The following is a 21,934-nucleotide window of genomic DNA, read 5'->3' as shown; positions in this document are numbered from 1 at the left end:
CACGTCTTACCAAGCCTTCTTCTGAAGCAGTAATCAGCAGCCGACAGAGAGCTTAGAACACAACGTGTGATCAAACGGGAAAAAAGATCAAATAAAATCTGATCCACGATCCAGTACGTGTTTATTTTGTAGTTATGTTACTGACTGTAATTTAGTTACTTAGTTCCCGACATTTTTTTATCTGTGCCTGGGAGTTATGTTTGCAGTACGGTTGGAAAATTGTTACAGACATGAACTGGATGTTCAGATGTGTAATATTCCTAATATTCCCAGGCCTCCGGCCAATAATGATTTGCCTGAACATTTGACGTCTTATGTATCGATTGCACAAGAGGCAAAATTCCATCTTTAGCAACATTTCCACTTTGCTCTACGTCTTGCTGGTAACAAAGCTCAGCCAAACACACAGAACTTTTATTTTACCTACAAGTTATTAGTTCAGACTAAAAATTGGATTTCATTTTTTTATGTACCCTGAATAATGCTCACAGTTACAAAACCTGCTTGAGTAAATTTAAAGGAGGAGTATGAATGGATGGAGTGTTTTGTCTTTGTTTAAATATTTGATCATACATAAGAGGATTTCTGGTCCACAGACGTATAAAGAAACGAGCGGCAGCATTTCCTGGTTGGATGTGTGTTAGTGGTGATGTCAGAGTCCTGTGGAGTGAGGGTCAGGTGTTAATATTCGTCACAGGAAAGACCTGCACATCATTTATGCTCCTGAAAGCAGGATTTATTTTTTAATATGATTTATAGTTTTTTATGCTGCATAAACTCTGCTTTATTACAACATGGTTATAATGTGTTATAATTCTGAGAGTGACACGTTTTCATTCTCAGGCTGTAAAATATTTAAACCCTCTTTTTTTCTATTTGTTTCTATTTTCAAAGCCAATTATTTTTAATAGGTGACAGATCTGGACTGTAGACAGTTTTGCAGCATAAACATATTTTACAGTAGATCCATGCTGCTGTTGTTTTTGTGCGTAATTTAGTTTCCGACAGCGTGCCCGATGCCAGACAGTGAGTCGAGTCTGCGTTGGCACCTGGAGGTCTGAAGGTCGCGGTCATTCAGCACTGGTTTTCGGCCTTTTCTCTTCTATGTCACGATCACTTTCTTAAATGATATGATCGAAGATGAACTCCGCAAAGTCTCGACCGCACAGCCAGAAGTAAATTGGTGCATAGAGCGACGCACAAAGGCAGGATCAAGGACTGTGTTGACCAAAGTGCCTCTGAAGAAAAGACCAGTATGGAATGTCCACATTTCCCAGTAAGACTGAACAGTGCAGTCTTTTCTTCCATATGCCTTCCTTTAGAAATACAAACAAATATCATCATTCAGCCAGAACAACACAGCACGGTCAGAAACTGTTTGCTGTTTGCTTGTGCGTACAGTAACACCTGCTCAGGTGAGCAGCTGATTTAACTAAGATGAGCCTAATTGGCAGCATCAGCGCGTCCTCTGGTGGTATATTTATATTCTGGTTCTAGTTCCACCCGGGGACAATAAATGAATTGAATCTAAGCTTGAATGAAATAAAAATAACATTTTAAGCTCATTAACTAATCTGACTGTTTGCACATCTGGATGTGCAGCTGACAAAGCGCCTGTGGAAATGCTGCTTAGATGTGCAGTCTGTCTGCGACGGCGCTGCAGACGCTGCATTCCAGGCTGACTGTCAACAACCTTCAGGGTCTTTGTTATCTGGCAAGTCCCGTATTGAAATAAATGTATCACAAATGTGTGTGGGTCCCGTGAGACTTGGCGCCAGTGGGTTGGAGGTTTAGGGGGTAATGTAGCGTAGCACCTTGTTATTGAGCTGAAGGACTGGGCCTTTTGCATTATGTAACGTTTATTTTCCTTCCTCTTCATCTCTGCCTCCCTGCTGAGTTATAACACTTGTGTTGACTCATCAGAGAGAAAAAAAAGAAAATTACATATACCATTATTTTAAATGTAGCTGATTATGTGCTGGAACCAGACCACAGGTTATTAGAAGCTCATTAGTACGTCGTCACCACAGCATTTCCCCAAAAAAACAAAAGTCAGTCGGACATCACTGTCCTTTGCTATCAGCGTAATGCGCTGCACATACATCTAGTTGGCAGGCACAATAATTTGGCTTTGTTTGTTGTAGCAGGAGGCGCAAGGCTTTGAAATAAGACTTTTAATTTACTATTTCTCTCCCTCTCTGCATTTGGAGCAGAACTTATGTACACTTCCCCAGGCTTGTGCCATCTGTTTCACCAGCAGTCTCAGTAGGCAGGAAACAGACACAACAAATACTGCGCGCGCCTGTGCACTTGGAAAGAGTCGTTCCCACGAAGCCACGATATGCTTTTAAAAGTCTCTGCGATTAAAAATGGCTTTTGTGTCAAAATGAAATCGGCGCATAAAGGCAAAGTCGTCTTCGCTGCCCTCAGCATATCATGTGCCCACGTTCAGCTCACGTTCAGCTCTGCGCTCGCTGCGTTGCCCTTCCTTCTGCCGTTTAACACGTTTCCATATGCTGGAGCGTTTTGTCTTAAGCAAAACCATTAGCGTGAAAATTTGGTTGCCTGGTGACAATCTCGTACCCACACTATGTCTCATGCTTGTCAGGAGTGATGCACTGGGAGGAGCACGTCGCTTCTTTGTCTTTGCTCTCACAACCTCCTTCTCAACAGCTAAGCTGCACTGACACATTTCCCCTTTTGTATTCCCTCCTAGTACAAGTGTTGTAAAGGACAGCGTCCCAGCTTGTCACCTGCAAAACCGAAGAAAAGAGCACATTTCATAAACTTGACGTGCTTGCTGTCATGGAACCGCTGTGACATTTAAGTGCTAAAATCTACATTATCTCCCTGCTGCTGCAGCAGAGAACAAAGCATCAGTGTGATATGAGCTTAAAGTCAAAGTAAACACAGAGGCGCATACCTGCCGTGACAGCCAATCAGAACATCATCCCAGTCGTTGTGCTGAGAGTACTTTATCTCACACTTAGATGGCAGCCAGGACTTCTTTCTGCATCCGGATGAACCCGAGACAATAACCTTCATTTTTTAATTGTGCATAATCTAACAGTGAAATGAATGAGCTAAAACTGTCTCCCATATCTATACGCGTCGTTGTAGTTCAGTGATTACTCAAGGGGAAGCTGGGTTACTGCCAGAGGATAGTTAGAGCAAATACATGTCCTCCCAACAGCTATGTGTATTATACTTTAACCATGGTCCTCATTAAAGTGTCCTCCGAGGCAAAAAATGGCTTATTTACAGGCTGATGATCAATTGATTTACCCCGTGGGCCAGCACACCAATTTGGGCCCTGGAACTTATTAAATAGTGTGAAATATATATACATAAATGCAAAGGTCGAGGCTTCTCACTAAATCTATCCAGAGCCTTTTTCTTTGAAGGGCGTGTGGTTGGTTTGCAGTGTCACCACCGCGCCTTCACTTTGGATTATTAGTTTTTAAATCTGATAACAGCTGGAGACCCTAACCAAGAGAGTCTGAAGATTTCTGTGTTTATTCATGAGAAGTCATTCAAGCATTAACTGTTTGGAAAAATATAAAGGAGTTCTGTAAGTCCCCCAAACTTAAGGTAGGAAAGGAGTGTCCTGATTGGGTGCTTCCATCTGCAGCACCATATGTGTTCATGGAGCTGTTCGCACTGTGGACCTGAATCAAACTTTTATGGGCTGCAGCATAGTGGAGTGTTAAATAGACTAACCACATTTGCCCCAGGAGTTAATATTAAGAGCCATATTGCCATCTTATTTAAATTTCATGTACAGATTGTTTCATAAAGTGTGTGTCAGCAGGTTTGTTATAATAAACTTTTACAGAAACGTTTTCAGCCACAAGGCTTCAAGATGGGTTTAGTTAAAAGAAACCAATGACACTCCACAGAAGATGAGAGACAAATGGCCCGTCTATTGTGTTTCTTCTGAAGAAAATCTCTTTAAAGAACAGCTCCAGTTATTTCTTTTTTTTCTAAAAAAAACAATACCGACATGCCCATCTGTACTCTGAGAGGTTTATTTGTTGCTGTTATTATTCCTCCCTAAAGCAATTTCAGTGTAAGTGAAATCCACACTTCCCATTTTGTGCAAAAGCCGCATTCAGTTCAGCAGCAGGGTAATGTGAGGCCCTGGCAGTTATACAGCTGTAGATTCATACAAATCACATGTCTTTCAGTAATAAAGCCAGGACGACACACACACACACACACACACACACACACACACACACACACACACACACACACACACTTCAAACAATGCTTTAAGGACATTTTGTATCGACTTGTGTTTTATAGCCACGTATCTGTGTGAGGTCCTGAAGTGATATATTAAGTTGATTTTTGAGAGCAGTGAACAAAAACACATATAAGATGTTTTATTTGTTGTATTTTGAGTTAAATCGCATCTTAATTCAAAATTCAGCGCAGACACTAATTAAAACACATCTCTGGCTCCAGCCGTGCTGAAGCTCACTTCACTGGGAAGAAGCCAGTCTTCCCATCTTGTCCATCCTGTGATCCAGCGTCACGGTGATTAACTGTCGGATGTTAAACGAGCGCACTGACAGCAACACGTTATAAATGCAGACACTTGTATACTGATGTTGGAGATGCCCATGACCATTCAACCTTTTCATATAACTCACAGAAGTGAGTGTGATAGCTTCTTCTGAAATTAATCAAAACAGCTTGTATGATCCATATACAACACAGTGACTGATGTATGAGCTCTGTGTGTATTTTTGTTAGAAAACTACATTTCTATAGAAACACTTCCCACCTGTGTTTGTGTGTAAAGTAAACATTTGCATTAGTTTTGTATTATTAATATTATTAATTGCAGAAAAAATATTTAATAACATTTTCATCCATGTCTTGATTACTAATGTTATTTGATGTGTTGCAGACACATATGCTAAGTGTCTGTTTGTTCCAACATCAGATCTTGTGCAGATTTCCTGCTGACAGTGAATTCAGCATGTTTCCATAATAATAACTGGTTCCATTCAGGCAGGCTATAAACAACTGTGTATTTATGTCTTTAATGAAACACAGTGCATGATTTTTAATGGCATCATTATTCTCACTGAATACTCATTTTAACCTCCAAATGCAGTTCATTGTATTTTTAATACTGTGACACTGACTGTAGAATATTTACATGACATTATTAACATTAACACCATATTACTGATCACCACAGCGTCTGTGTTTACTTATTTGTTTACAGATTTTCAGTTATTGAAAACTGTCAGTTTTTTCTTTTTTTTGTCTTTATTCTTTGAAGCGCTGTGTCATTATTCTGTCCTGCGAGTGCTTATTTCTCTCAAGAGGCTGATGTATTGATTCTTTGCTGTACAGTATATGGCTGTCATGGATGCCAACACCTGCCTTATTCCTCTGTGCAGCAGAATGAAACTGGGAATTATGTGTGGGAATAGATTTGATGGAATACTCAGTATAATTTACAGGAAATAATAAGTCATTGCACACAGGAAATGAGTCAGAGGGGCTCTGTGCACATTATTATTTGGCTCTCACTGACTGCACCCAGCACATGTAGCAAGTAGCAAATAATGGGGATTTTCATTTGGTTGATTTTGACCCGGACGATGTTTTATTCAGCGGAAAGGCGCTCAATCTGGAATGTTAATGCGACAAAGGTGAGACAAGATTTAAGGTTTTGACATCGGCACAAATACTTAAACAGGCGTTTTATTTCTATTTTATTATCATTATAATAACACATGGAGAAGTGTAATTTTACATTCATTCTACTTTTAGTAGAACCACCTTTACGCTAAAGAGGATCAACAGATAAACAAAATACATAAAGACATCAAAGGTTATGCTCCTATCACATGTTATTCATCATATCAATATCATTATGTTCACCCCAACATGTGCAGCTATGTTTTCCATTCATGCAGTCTGGATGTAGATCAGGGCCTGGACTGGACAAACAAAGGGTCCAATCGGACGCACTGGATGTGTTTGGAAATTCATTCTTGGAGTTTTATTATATTTTTTAAGAAGTTTCAGAAGCACTGACAAAAACATTTCAGGCTTTTTTATAAACAAACTGTTTATCAATATGAATAGTTTTGGAAAATACTCTAACAGACTGAATAATCTGTGTGGTTTGACTGGTTCAGTCGATGACGTCATCATTTAAGGGTTTGGCTGTTTCACTGTGTGATGGTTGTCAGTGTGGTGACCCACCAGGATCAGGTGCAACACCCTGTTGGGGTAAGCATGTGGGAATTTTTTCAAAAAGCGTTTGTGTTGCAAGTTTAAGAACTGATCATGTCAAAAGAACAATTTTTAATCTGACAAAAACATTACCAGTTACATATGGCCTGCCCAGTATACGTGTCTTACTGGCCTGTTTTTCCTGTTAACAGTTACACTATTAAAAATAAAAGTCTGAAAAGTTTTAAAGAAACTTTAGATTGTGTTTTGGAGTCAAACGTGTTAATCTTTCTTCACAAACAACGTTTTCTTTTGCCAGCGAGTTGTCTTTAAAATGAAAGCAACTTTTAGCCCCTGCAGACATTTTAAAGGTATTTATGTTAACAGCAGTTATTATTTTAGAGCACTTCAAGAGGAGATGGCACAGGGACAAGGCCGCGTGGAAACGCTTGCACAGGAGTAAAATGATGGTCTTTTGTCCCTTTTGATGCTGAGGAAGTCTGTATGAGTTATAAGGCACAACATATATTTCTTTTAATCGATCAAAAATTAAACATTTAGTCATCCTGTAACGCAGAAAGTTTGTTTCACTGTGGAGGAGCGCAGGCCTTGAAGGCTCTGAGTAGTGGGAAATAATGCCTCTTTGTTGGGGGTCAGACAAATACAGAAGGAAAAAAAGCAGCTCTTTCAGCTGAATGCAGCATTTCAAATACCAAGAATGTAAAGGTCACACAGGAAAATAATTCTTTTAAATAGCCCTCTATGTAACTACCACTGGGCCTTTCATAAAGAGGACATGCTGAGGAGAGCTGCGTTTTAGGCTTGTTCAAATGTAGCTGTGATGGCAGCAAACTCATGTTTATCACATTGCACATAATCAGCTTGCATTTTTGTAGTCCACTTTGTTGCCAGGGAACTGTTGAAGTCTCAGCGACATGCTTTGGATGACGCACTTATTTTGTGACAAGTAGCGGCAGTGCACATTCATAAGCCGTCCAAGGATTGTCTGCCTCGTGGGTGCAAACAAATCACGCCGAAGGTTTGGAGGCTCATCAGCGGCGCTCTCACATGGTAGAAATATACTGTTCAGCCACAGCATCACGGAGGCCAGGCAGGATAATCCAGGCATGACAGCAATCATGACTTCACATCACATACGTGCTGAAGAGTTGCCATTTATATGAATTCTAGATTCACACAAACACACAGCAGATAAAGCTGAAGTATGAATACACCTCCAAAAGTTGAATCTGTTCATCTGGACGTAGCGTTTTGTGGGAGAAACGTTTCGTCACTCATCCTGTCATTTCGTCACTCATTACTGTTTATAAGATTTGGGGAAACCTGCAGTCAGCTGAGACTGAAGAAGTCACTTGGATGAGTGACGAAACGTTTCTCCCACAAAACGCTACGTCCACATGAACAGATTCAACTTTTGGAGATTTACTTTCCTGGATGATTGAGAATGCATCAAGACATATGAATACACCCTTTACACTGGGGGTATTCTTCCACACCTGTGACACAGAGATTTATGTTAACACCACGTGCTGCAACCTTTTTTACTGCTATTCTGTGAATCCTGTGAGAGTCAGCACTGCTGCTACTACTGCTATTACCAGGGTCACAGTGTGCAACACACAAAGATCAGCTACGATGGCTAACGACGAGCACAAACACAAAGCTGGCTGGAGCTGAAGTTCCACAGCATTTATACCAGCAGGTTCCTGAGGTCCACTGACCATCTCAGCCCCAAAACAGCGTGGCCCACAGGTTGTTTTAGTAAGACAGGCTTTTTGAGAGCTAGCCTGTGTTTAATGTGGCAGAAAAAGTATTTTAACACAGCAGAGAATGAGAGCATTGATCTCAGATGAGTCTAAAACCTGCTCAGCTCCGTGTCACGTGGATATTTCAGGAATATTTCCCTGGGCTTCTCTTGGACAGCTAGCTGTGTCTCTGCTCCTCCTTTGTGTCTGCCGTCTGCACGGCTCAGCTCTTTTTTCGCTACAGTTTGCATGAATATGGTTGCCCATCGGAGTGAAATGACTGGTTTTCATACAGAATTAGTCCATGGAGTAATCCGCCGTCGCATTTAGCTTTTTGAGCTCTTATTACTACAGGGCAAGTTAGTCTCACGCATGCACGCTGGTGCATGTGGATGAATATGCTGGGTGATTAGGTCAGCTGGCAAGTTTTCCCTAATGAATTTTTCCAAGCGGCTCCGTTCTGTGTTTACTTAAAGTCAGACTCGACACAGAAATGACTCGTGTCAAATATCATTTGCAGAGTTGTAGCAGCGTCGCTCTTCTCGTTTCCCCGTACAGTATATCTGCAGTGATGAAACATGGATTCACTGCAGCCGCTCATATATGAAACACAGCAGGGTGAAATAAACTAGAATAATCATTTAATGCCACATGTCTGAACCACTGAAACAATCACTGCTCGTGTTTATTGTCTCACTGACATGCAAAGATGTTTTTCTCTGCAACCTAAAGTGAGAAAGCACTCACCTGCACTGGCCTGCAGGTAAAGCACAGTGCAGTGAACGCTGTTGCCGTCCCTGCTGTTTTTGATACTTTGGCTTTTGATCAGATTGAGCCAAATGATGTGCACACGTTACACGGCTCATGATTAGATTAGAGATTTATGCAGAGACGATAACGAGTTTAAAGATGAGAAATGTATTCTGTACAATAGCTAATATCACTGTAATTGCAGGATTTACTACAAAAGAGCCCGATGCTGTTATAAAGCCACACAACATTGGTGTTGCCTCAGGTCGGGTGTTACCATGCCTCTTTGATCGCCAACTTTAACCATAAATTAAGGAAATGAAATCTTTATTTCTAAGGGATATGATAAATCCCTGTACTTGCAAGTTCAAGGAGCTTCCCCTGCTGATAGGCCCTGTGTTATTTTCTTTTATGAATTCATTATTCCACACAAACTGGCAGCAGCTCAGATTAACATGATTATCATAATGAACATTGCAGCTGAAATTCCCCCCTAGAAGCCTCTCATTTTACATTAAATAGAGGTATTAGTTTGGCCCAGCTGGTTTCTCCTCATTCACTTCTCAAAGTAGGAAAATAGCACCATGATTTTTAATTAACATGTATTAAAAAAAAGTCATATATCCAGTTTCTTCTGTGTATGCAAATGAAGGCTGTAGATGAGCTATTCCAGCCGTCACAGGGTAACACAGAGTGACAAACATTTACACCTCTGACCTCGTCAGGATCACTCATTAACCTAACATGCATGTCTGTGGACGGCGGGAGGAACCGCAAGAGAACCCACGCAGAACATGTAAACTCACATAGATCAGGCCAGGATTCAAACCAGGAACCTTTGGTTGTGAGGTGACAGTATTAGCTCTACTGTGAATGATTTTTAATAAGCCTGAGGCTATTTGGGTTTGCATTGTTTTAAATGGAAATCGATTAATTCCAACATGTCAGCGTTTTTATTGTTACCATGTTACTGTGCTGACATTAACACTCATTATAGGCGTTCCCATGATGACTGTATGAACCCGGTCTTTTTCCAGGGTGGACTGATTGTGCAGGACTCATGTTTAATGACCAAAAAACCTTAAAAACAAGAAGTGGGTGCACATGTCAGACACATACAGGGTCAAATATGTGCCAGCCTGCACATTCCCACCTCCCTCATGTCCGCATGGAGAGGTGCAACAGTGCAGCAGCTCAGGGCATTAATGGAAACACAAACAGAGGAGGAGGAGGAGGACACAGGAGCATTCATGAAGGATCACTTCATCGGGGTAGCTAAGCTGCTAGATGCTGATATGTTAACCCGGGAAACGCACCACTGAGCATCTGTTTAGCCTTTAAAAACATCAGAGCATTTTTTGTGTGACTGTAGAAAGTGTTTCTAAAAATATACATGAAGGAGGTGTGGATGAAAATATAATCTTATTAGCCAAATACTCGGGATGTTTATGCTATTTTTTTCCAGATTTGGAATCTTTACACCTCCAATAACTAAACAAAAGTATGATAAACTATTTTCAAAGAGATTTAATCTCAATAACAACACTTAGTTCCTACTAGCTGAGTGAAGAATAAGCAGGAGGAGGCATCAGTCTTTGTATCTCAGTGTATCAGTCTCTATACTGACAAAAGCTTTAATCATTCTTTAATAATCCGAATAATCTAAGCTCAGTCCAGAACACAACAGCAATGTGTCTGATGCCATTGGTGACTTTAAGTAATGTGATTACATGTATCTTTTCCATGTCATTTAGTTACACGAGTACGATGTAAAACACTAAATTTTGTGGAATCTGGTCAAATTAAATTTGCTTAATTGGCACATATTCAGTTTAAACCAAGCAAATCTCCTTAATAAATATTTCAGTTACATTTTTACTCAAAATGTGTTTATGAGGGCAAAGAATCATTTTCTGAGTGTAACTTGCTGTTACAGTCTGATGCCCCTCGCATTGTGTTGGAAGCAGGCCTGAGCTGCTGTTGCTGATAAATGGCTCAGATATGGGCGGACTGTAACCTGATGCAGGTCATCTGGGTCTTACAAAGCGGACCCAGAGGAGCTGCGAGTGTCTCTCTACCATGTAAAGTGATATCGGCCCCCTTTAAAGTGTCTGCTTTTTAGTTTATTTTCAAGAAACTTTGAGCCAGTCTGTGACGAGGGTGATGCACCTTTGCAGGGTTCGTTTTGCATCTAACAGAATAAGGAGAATGGTTTTTCCCTTTGAATTTCAACAGTTGTTCTTTCACTGTCACGTCTGATGCTCTCATTGCTGAAGATCTTTGGTCTCTGAGAAAAGTCTGATCTCTGCTGTCGCACGATTTCCCTCCTGTACAGGTCACGTCATTTTGCCTGATCGTGGCCACGTTTCCTAGACTCAACCGTCCGGACCAGTATGACTGGAACTCTGTCTCCATGCAGCAGCGACTAGTCACGACCTCTAACCTGGGTTTGAAAGCTCTCATCAAATTCCCGTCCACATTATTTAGTTTCACACTACGTCTAAAGCAAAAACTCACGAGAAGTGAACAGATGGAAAATTCTGTCAATGAGAATGAATGTAACAGATGAAACATTTGAGCTATTTCTTTTTCAAGGCTGAAATTTTGAAAAATGTTTTTCTTTTGGCTAAAAATCAATTTTTATCTTTGAAATTCTGTTTGGCCCAAGTTGTTATTTAGTTCATATTCAGAGTATTACTTTGTAGGTATTCTTTACACTAGATCTATTATCTATTCATTATTAGTAGTATGTTTCTCTACATATAATAACACAGGCAGCTGTTCAGTGCGCAGAGGTTTCATTTTAAATAAACTACTTTGTGTTGGGATTGAATGTTTCTCTTTTCTGGTCATATTTTTCTAAAATCACACAGGGAAGCTTACAGGACTGTAACACCTGAACCTCTAACAGCTTAGACAGAATAAACAATACAGCTGGTGTCTTTGGCTGATGTGAGGAAGATGGTTTCAGCTCCGGGCCCGATGGATCTGTAATGCTGACCAGTAAAAATGATCACATTTTTTTCCACCTCTCACTAGTTGCCTGAAAAAAATACGTTGATGACATTTTGCCAGATCAGCAGTTTTTGTGATAAATAAATCTGGTATTTAAAGCGATTTGTCCCAGAGATGATACAAGTCTGTGGCCAGTCGCTCCGCTCTGCAGTCGCTCTATAAAAATCTGTAAGAGAAGCTCAGACGTGAACCTTTCTTTCCTGGAAGCAGGTCTTAGTGGGTGTGTTAATATCAGTAAGGGGGCTTTGCATACTGGTGTGGCTTATTGGGACACTAACTGGAAATCAATCAGTGATATGAATTATACTTTAAAGTTAAATATCTGCTCTGAAAGAAGTCTGTGGCAGCACGTATGGCCTGCTCACAGTAACACAGGTGCACTATTGACACCACATAAAGAGATTTTATTTTAACTTGTAGCTTTGTTTTTGTAAGTTAGCACATTTCATGAAACACTTTAATCTTTGTATTTATTTTTAACATATCTGACTGGGGTGCACATATCCTCTGTTTAAGGTTTTATGTTTGTCAAACACTCATTCCAGCTGGCATTATTTTATACAGATTAATATGGCTAATTGTTTAATTTTTAATCTTATGCTTTATTCTGTGGATCTCTCCAGCAACACCTGAGTGTCACAGACCTCACTCTTCAGTTTGACCCTTTAGACACTTAGTTTGGTGATTTCAAAGATGATGTCAGGCGCTTAAAGAGACAGTCTTCATTTCTAATAATCTCCAGAGGAACATATATGATGAAGCCTAATCCTCTACTCTATATTCCACTCCAAGCGATCATCCAGTGTAGTACAGTAGGCTGCCAATCGACAAAGGAGTTGTGAGCACCTCAGCCATTGAGAGACCATCTGTGAACCCCCCTGTATGACAGCTCAGAGCCGCTGAATATTCATGCGCCATCCCTCCGCTTATCACATTAGATTAGGACTCATGCGGCGAGAAAGGAAAGGCAGAGGAGGACAACACTGATATGTTGTCAGAGACCCTTACAGCTGTGTGTTAAATAGCAAATTAGCCAAATGGACACTGGGGCAGTGGGCTGAATGCTCTGTGACAGAGTGTCCCTCTCTCTGTGTGTCCTGAAGCGTTTCCACTCAAAGCTTTACTTCACATTTAACGCCCAACAGAAGGAGATGTGTTTGAGGTGAGAGTGTTTTGTTTCCAAATGCATGAGGTGTACGTGCATTTTATATTTCTCAGTACATAACTAGAATGCACAAAACCCCTAGCAGTGTTTTAAACATGAAGAGTTACAGATTCAAGATTCATCTTGTAGAGAGTAAGTTAGGTTTCAGTTTTCAGATCCATCCTGAAGCCTCTGACAGCTGAATCTGAAGGACTCGTGTTTCAAACACATTCTGGGTCCCAGCAGACACGGCTGCCGTTTGGCTCATGTGAAATATAAACTCTCAGAGACAAGGTCACATAGAGCTGACTTACCTAAATGTGGCATAAAGAGTGGGAATCATCAGCGCTTGAAGGGCTTAAAGCCAAGACACATTCATTAAAGAACATCGCTCGTCACCATTTTAAGGTAATAAAATCCTTGGAGAAGAAACGAACATGTGGTCACTGTGTGAGTACATGTCCACATGTTCCCTGTGTGAATCTGCAGGGCTCTTTCCTTGGAATAACCACATTAATTGCTGCATTCGTAACTTTACAGTATGACAGGTGACAGATAATCATCCGGTCAGCGCGGTCCGAGTGTGCCGGGATGGGAGAACTCTGGGGATTGTTACAGATCTCATCACATGCACGATAAATCTTCCCATTAAGTGCCTGCAACAGCACACTGGTAATTGATATCAATGTAGTTAAGGTGGTGCTGTGACACATTTACTGTGCCGGTGTATTGGTCAGCTGTGTTTTATGTCCTCTGGTGGCTGCTGCGTGAACGAGGGTCACCTACGTGCCTCGTGAATCCTTAAACAGCTGCTCTGTGCCGTTTGGCTGGCTGACGGCGAGAGTTTGTTATAGGACGTCACCGATGTGTCTGCAAAGCAGCGTGGCGAACATCTGTTGTGTGTAAAGAACAATGCTGTGAAGTACAAACACATTTGCATATGTGTAGGTTCCTCGTCCTCCTGTAAAAGAGGTCTTGGAGTATCAGCATTTTGGGGAGACGCAGGAAAAAACACCCAGTAAAAGTGATTACGTGCAAGAAATGCAAATGATTACAATGAAATATGCTGTTTTAATTATGGTCTTTTTGTCTCCACTGTAAATGATTTTCCTTATGCTTAAAGTTCATTTAGTAAGCATGAATTAATAATGTTAAAATAAATGTTGGTCTTTTTGTTCTCGCTGCTTTAGGTGCACGAGAGGTGGTGATCAGATGTCCCCTGAATCACATACAGTGTACCGGGACAAAAAAATGTATCCACTTCAACAAACTCTGCAACGGGGCTCGAGATTGTGAAGACGGCTACGATGAAGGAGTTCACTGTCGAGGTAAGAGTTAACGGTGTTTTCACTTTCCCTTTGCCTTGGGTTTGAGAATACATAAATTAATAAGTATCCTCATTATCGCGGTAATTAGTCAGATCACGCTCATCGTATTGGGATTATTAAGATTGTGGAATTTACTTTACCCGTTGAGTCAGTATTGGATTTGTATAATAGCTGCGGAAAATGCTTCACTTTTATTTCGTGCTAATTTGCTTTGCATTAGAGATTAATTATTTAAACTACGGCCATTTAAATGTGCTTTTCCTCCATTATGGAAGTTTGAGGATCATTTTCACATTCAAACCGATGTGCACTGTTAAACCCATAAGTTTTAACTGCAGACATGAATCTGTGAAACACTGCTTTGAGCTGGCACGTTGGAACTTTTTGGGTGAAACTCTGCGCCAAGGTGACTTTCTATCATCCGCGCTGTCAGAGCAGGCAAGAGAAACAGCGGGACGGTAACACCAGGTGTTGTGTTGTACACAAGTTTTTTGTTGTTGCTCACTTTCTTAGCAAGTGGACCAAGCTGCTATGGACACCTGGCTTCTGTGATAAGGCAGCATTTGCCTCATGATTGGTGCAGTCTTGGCACAACAGTAGCTGCTGTCTGGCTGAAAACACCACCTCTTCTGACCTGTAAGACAGTCAGAGTCATGCTGGGCTGTGTCTCTGTGTGAGTGCTAGGTGCAAGGAAGTGGTAGCTTCTGACTCTAAGCTGTGAAGACTGAAAACGCCTTGTTGTTGGCACGAGGCACAAAACTCGACAGTACGCTCACACTAAACAGTAATTGTGTTGTTTTTAAAATTAAGTCCTTTTTAGCCCTCTGTACTTCAGCACAATTATGTTAGAATTTTTTTTCCAGAAATAAGAGGAAATGGGAAAAACATTGTAAACACCTAAATTTAGCTTAAAAAAAACTACTGATAAGTTGCTGTTATTAGATCATTTTAATCTGCAAACACAAAAGCTCTTTCAAGCTATATATGAGCAGGATTTGTACATTTAATTTTCATCATCTTCCTCTTCCCTCACTCCTAACCTGTTGCAGCAGATGGCCCCGCCCCTCCCTGAGCCTGGTTCTTCCGGAGGTTTCTTCCTGTTAAAAGGGAGTTTTTCCTTCCCACTGTCACCAAATGCTTGTTCATAGGGGGTCATATGATTGTTGGGTTTTTCTCTATATGTATTATTGTACGGTCTACCTTACAATGTAAAGCGCCTTGAGGCGACTGTTGTTGTGATTTGGTGCTGTATAAATAAAATTGAATTAAACTCAGTTCTCCTTCCTCACCTCCACCGTATCCTCTTCCTCCTCACCTGAAATCTCGTCTCCTGAACTGAAGTCGGAGCTCTAATAAAAAAGGGAGTGTCCATAAGCATTCAATTCAGTTTTATTTATATGGCATCAAATCACAAAAGTCGCCTCAAGAAGCTTCATTTGATCATACAGTAATAAAGAGAAAACCCCAACAATCATATGACCCCCTATGGGCAAGCACTTGGAGACAGTGGGAAGGAAAAACTCCCTTTTAACAGGAAGAAACTTCCAGCAGCCATCTGCTGCCACCGGTTGTAGCTCCTGATATTGTGACAGTGAGTTATTGTCACCACATTAGACAGGTAACCCTCCCACCTCTGAACAGCTGCTGTAATGTTAGCGTCTGTCTCTTTATACATGTCATACAAACGGCTAAACCTGTCATTTTTAAGGCGTAACCTAACATTAAAGCTTAAATAATCATGCTAGGATAAGACTTGGTTTGGACTTGAAAACGGAAGTACGATCCAGCTGTAACAGCACAGCTCGCTGCTCTGGCTTGTGTTTCTGAGCTACACAATGCTATTAAGGGATGACACGTTATTGCCGATTATCTGCACAGCAAACTAAAACGAGGGGTCTGAAACCCCTGTTCTGATACTGTTTTGTCTTGTGTGTGTGTGTGTACGGGTATTAACATCTTTGTGGGGACGAAAAATTGGTAGTTTACTATACTTGTGGGGACAGACAGCCCTCGTGGGGACCAAAATCGCGGTCACCATGAGTTTGAAGGCATTTTTGAGACTCAAAATGTGGTTTTAGTGTCACTGTTACAATTAGTTTATGGTTAGGTTTAGGGTAAGGGTCAGGGTTAGGCATTCATTTTTGATGGTTAGGGTTAGGGTAAGCGGCTAGGGAAAGCATTATGTCAATGAGATGTCCCCACAAGGATATAAATACAAACGTGTGTGTGTGTGTGTGTGTGTGTGTGTCATGTCAGACCTAATGAAAATGCAAAAGGCCACCTGGGAGATATGCTCAAGTCAGCACTAGCAGCGCGCATAGGGACGGTTTTGCAGGCTCAGGTATCTCCTGCCATACTGGTGCTAAAGTGTGTCAACAAATGCAGAAAAATGGCAGTTAATCCATCGATGCTGGGAGGACAAGGTGATAAAAATCTATCAGCTGCTAAATCTTCTACTTGATTCTACGACTGTGTGTAGTGTGTTCAAGGGAAGGAGTAGTGTATGAGCAGGGTGTGTGGCCAGTTTGACTTTTCTGCATTTTGAACAAAGCTTTAAACCTTTTTTAACTCTGTACAGAACAAAGAGTAACGACAAAGTACTTTTAAACATTCAGCTTTTCTGCCAATTAAAAAAGATACCAAAGCATTGAAAGTATCAGTCACACAGACGTGTTATGGGGGTCCTGATTCATTAACTCCATGTATCTCCTACAGTAAGCAGTCCCGATAATATTTTTAGACTGGTCTTTTCTGGCTCATTTCAAATCTAATTAGCCTTTATGTCCATTTTCCAAATTATTATTTATCTTAACTTTTAAGGGCTTCAGTAAAGACTTCTATATATATGAAGGAGCTCCTGCATGTTATTTTATTTTGTATATTACACAAGCCATTATGTGGTTTTACAGATCATTGTTTCAAGACCTCCTACGGACACTTAAAAAACATTATTTTTTCCTATAGCTAAAAATGCAGGATAAATGAAGTGGCAATGCGCCCAGAAGCATGGAAACACACTCTTTCATGCAGTGGCTTAATTTGAATGTACTACTTTGCATTTCAAGTTTCTGAACAGTGTGTTGGAGTCAGGATGTCAGGTATTTTAAATCCCACTCCCACTGTGCTTTTCATGTCTCACAATTTCTCTCTGACATTAATGAGAACATTTTATTAGCCTGCTTTCACCATCACACAACAGATGGCAAACAGGTGAAGTCTGTTTAGGAAACTTATACAGCACATGTCAATGTTTCTGTGTAACTCATCAGAACTGCCCATGATGCACTTGGATTTACTAGTGTTTTATTTATGAGCAGAGATGGGCAGTAACGCGAGAAGATGTGTTTGAGGTGTGAGAATGAATTAACAAGTAATCGGATTACACAGTACATTAATCCGATTACTTTTTTCAAGTAACTTGTAAAGTAATCGATTACTATTGCCGGGCAAACCCCCACCAGCCCCACTCCTGCTAAACAGGTGATTTAAGAGACACTGAATCTCTGATTTTATTTATTTTTTACTGTGTTTTACTTGAATCTATTTGAAAGAGTGAGTGTAAACACACACAAAAAATATTTTATTTGCTGGAATATGCAGGAAATAGGTTTACATGTTAAACAAACTTCTTCCAGTCAGAGACAGTTGCATATAATTTAATTTTCGCTTGATGCATGAAGTTAAAAGATGAAAACTAATAAAACAATTTTTTAAAAATAGACTTTTTCATTTGATTTAATTTTATATGATGGATTACGCAGAAAAAAACAGAATTAGGCTGAAAGGTCTGTCGCTTTATTACATATTCAGGTTGTGTATCATGTTTTTAAAAAGTAATAAAGTAGCTAATTACTTTTGAAAATAAGTAATCAGTAAAGTAACAGGATTACTTTCTTGGAGAAGTAATTAGTAACTAATGACTATTTTCAAATAACTTCACCAACACTGCTTATGAGTTAATAGGGTTGACAGGTAACTTGATGATACAAAATCAGCAAATATGATGAAATATGATGCTTGTTTGTTACTGTTTAACATTAAATGAATCACTACAAAAATAAAAACAAATTAAAAAAATTATATTTTTATATAAAACAAAATTATTTGCTTATTGCTACAAATTCTATATAAAATATTATTAACACATTACCTTACACGTGAAAAATCCCAGGGTCGAGACCAGCAGGAGACGCAAACCTCAGGGGTCACAACCTTCAGTATTCCTGGTACTAACTCGGATAAACGGGAAGCTTGTGTCAGGAAAAGCATGCGCTGTGAAATCGAACTTGCTGATTCATCCACTGTGGTGACCTCTTCAAAAGTAAGCGAGCAGCTGAAAGTAGCTTTTCTTCAAATTAAGATGTTTTTAGTGTTTTTCCTCTGATGTTATGCCGCACATCATTTATCTGTGAATATGTTTCGTGGCATCTTTGTGTTGTAAATTCCTTCAGAAGGCACTATCTGATAGTTTATGTAAGAGCGTGTGATCGGACTACAAACACTTCACCTCTTAATGCAGCCGTGCTGTCGGCTGCTTTGAAAACATCCTGGCCTCAAGGAATAAAAAGAATGATTCTTTCTCAATGAATAAATCAGTCCTGCATGAAAAATACATCTATTTATTAAATAATTAATGCATTCATTATTTTTCACATTTCTTTCTTTCTTTTTCTTTTTCTTTATTAAACTTGCCTTTTTGCAATGATATAAGCCGTTATGGTTCGTCTGTGTTTACGCTGTACAGGATGCTCAGTCCCACACGGACACACCAGACTCATCGGCAAGCAGGAGAAATTGAGGTCACCAAAGAGAAGTTTTAGGCAGCCAGCTGTGTTTCTTAAAACTTTTTTCCCCTGCCTTTCCTGCCCACCTCTTATGAATATACATGCCGACGTCCCGGGAGGCCTCGGTATGAAGGTGCCCATATGGAAAACCACCAAACTCTTTTAGCTCACCTTCAGGAAACCTGCTCATTCTTAATCGTATGCTCACAGTTGTGCCGTGGGTCTCTGAAGTCTCTGCTGTTTGCACTGAGGAAGACAAATGTCAGACTTAAATAAACAGAATTCAACTTGTGGCTTCATATGTTATCTTTAGGGCGGTCCCAGAAAGTGAACGCTCTCTTCTTTAAATGAATGTGGTGAAAAAGAAAAAAGGCTTAAAGCCGAAGTAAAGTTGTATCCATTTATGCTTATGTTAAATATTATTATTCAGAAATTAAATTATGCTTAATATCACAGTGATTATTTTTGTCTTTGCCTGTGGGAGTTTTAAGCAGTTTAAGAGAAACATCACTTCTAAACTCTTTGGTTGGTGCGTCTCATCTCGGAGGCAGGGATATTTGACACTTTATGGTGATGACACATTAACAGCAGCATCATCAAAGATCATCGATAGACTGATGCCAGCTCAGTGCTGCCGCATTGCTGTGTTGATGTCAGCCATTTAGCCCTGACTAAATAAAGTGCAGTTACGTAACCAAAAAGTAACACCCAGCGACCTTTTCCTTACACTTTGTTTGCCATTCATCTCAACAGTTTGTTTATATTTTGAGTTCAAATACTGAAATTGGTTTAAATTTGATTAGAAAAGTCTGGTCTTCCTTAGCTATTGTCTGAGTTCTGAGGATGAGCTTTTTTTTAAATTGGATGTTATCTTTTATAGCTTATTGAGACAGTGTTGATCGATTGATCGATAGACTGAAACATTCTGAGAAATCAAACGCTCTGCCTTAATTATAAGTTAACAAAACTTTAATGTACATATTTTTCCCATCAAGACAAAATCAGCTGAAGGTTTAATGACTCAGATACAGGTGACCAATAATAATCATAGCCTGTTTTCATGCCTGTATGAACACCGACGCAGAGTTATGGGATCGATTTCAGTGTTTGCCCATCATGTGCCCTTGGCTGTACACATTGTGAGCATACAATAAAACGGGATTTGCATATACGTAAATTGTGGTGCAATACTCTCCAGTAAAATTAGATGCTAGGATGAGTTATTATTATTCCCTCCTTCATGCAAAAAGCAGCACAAAGCCTGAAGCAGTATTTTGTATATCGATTTAAAGTGGCAATGCATTTTACAGGTTAGCACTTTTACAGTGGGAGGGTTGTGGGTACAGGATTTGTGGTGGGCTGGAGCCCTGCTGTGTGGAGTGTTTATGCTCTCTGACAGTCCAAAGACATCTTCTTCAGATTAACTGGGGATTCTAAACGTGTGGATGCAAGTGAATGGTTGTCTGTCTCTCTGTATTAGCCACATGATGGACTGGCCACCTGTTCAGAGTGTACCTGGTATTTTGCCATATGACAGCTGGGATAGGCTCCAGCTCTGTGAACCCTGTGCAAGCTTGGTTGATAGCTATGAAATGCTAAATACTATAATGATAGTATTACTGCTGTAAGCTAAACTTTTCTGATCATATTAAAAAAAAAAAAATCCCCCGCTCGTCCCTGTGGGCGGTCTATCCTTTCAAGCTCGGTCCTCTACCAGAGGCCTGGGAGCTTGAGGGTCCTGCGCAGTATCTTAGCTGTTCCTAGGACTGCGCTCTTCTGGACAGAGATCTCCGATGTTGTTCCCGGGATCTGCTGGAGCCACTCGCCTAGCATTTTCTCGAGCGCTGCTCTGAGCCCTTGGTATTTCTCCAGCTTCTCGTGTTCCTTCTTCCTGATGTTGCTGTCATTGGGAACCGCTACATCGATCACTATGGCCATCTTTACACAGCCTGCACCTGGGGTCTTGCCTGGTGTGATAGACCCCAGCCTCTATGGATCTTGTACTCAGAGCTTGTTCCTGTGCTGCCATGATTAGTGCCTCTGTGCTGTCTTTCAGTCCAGCTTTGTCCAGCCACTGGTAGGATTCCTGGATATCAGCCACCTCCTCTATCTGCCGGTGGTACATAGCGTGCAGGGGCCTGTCCTTCCATGATGGTTCCTCGCCTTCCTCCTCTTTCTTGGGTTTCTGCTGCCTGAGGTATTCACTGAGCACGCTGTCAGTTGGGGCCGTCTTCGTGATGTATTCGTGGATGTTCGTTTTTTCATCCTGGACTGTGGTGCTGACACTCACCAGTCCCCGGCCTTCTTCCTTCCGCTTAGCGTACAGCCTTAGGGTGCTGGACTTGGGGTGAAACCCGCCATGCATGGTCAGGAGCTTTCTTGTCTTGATGTCAGTGGCTTCTATCTCCTCCCTTGGCCAGCCTATTACCCCAGCAGGGTACCTGATCACGGGCAGGGCGTAGGTGTTGATAGCCCGGATCTTGTTCTTACCATTCAGCAGACTCCTCAGGACTTGCCTGACCCTCTGCAGGTACTTGGTGGTTGCAGCTTTCCTAGCGACCTCTTCATGATTCCCATTTGCCTGTGGGATCCCCAGGTACTTGTAACTGTGCTCTATGTCTGCAATGTTGCCTTCTGATAGTTTGATCCCCTCAGTTCTGACTACCTTCCCTCTCTTTGTTATCATCCGACTACACTTCTCCAGTCCGAATGACATTCCGATATCATTGCTGTATATCCTGGTGGTGTGGATCAGTGAATCGATGTCTCGTTCACTCTTCGTAGTACTGAGGCAGGTTATTGGTCGGTAGTTGGATGGGACCGGTCCCTTCTGGGGGTCCTTGGGGATCAGGACCGTCCGACCTTCGGTTAACCATTCTGGGTGTCTCTCGTCAACTAGCAGCTGGTTCATTTGTGCTGCCAGGCGCTCGTGGAGTGCAGTCA

General features: G+C 40.9%; 1 protein-coding gene across 8 annotated transcripts in view; it reads left to right on the top strand.

Moving 5' to 3' along the window:
- lrp1bb (low density lipoprotein receptor-related protein 1Bb) overlaps positions 1-21,934 on the top strand; it is a 260,158-nt gene that overhangs the window by 77,082 nt on the left and 161,142 nt on the right. For all 8 annotated transcript variants that reach the window (XM_063499991.1, XM_063499988.1, XM_063499992.1 and 5 more), the window contains one exon: positions 14,070-14,207. In XM_063499991.1, coding sequence (XP_063356061.1) covers positions 14,070-14,207 — 138 coding nt within the window. The remainder of the gene's footprint in view (positions 1-14,069; positions 14,208-21,934) is intronic.

The sequence above is a fragment of the Pelmatolapia mariae genome, linkage group LG16_19 (assembly GCF_036321145.2).
Source record: "Pelmatolapia mariae isolate MD_Pm_ZW linkage group LG16_19, Pm_UMD_F_2, whole genome shotgun sequence".
In the NCBI taxonomy this organism is placed as follows: Eukaryota; Metazoa; Chordata; class Actinopteri; order Cichliformes; family Cichlidae; genus Pelmatolapia; species Pelmatolapia mariae.
The sequence above is the reverse complement of the archived record's forward strand: the minus strand, read 5'-3'. Positions and strand labels throughout refer to the sequence as shown.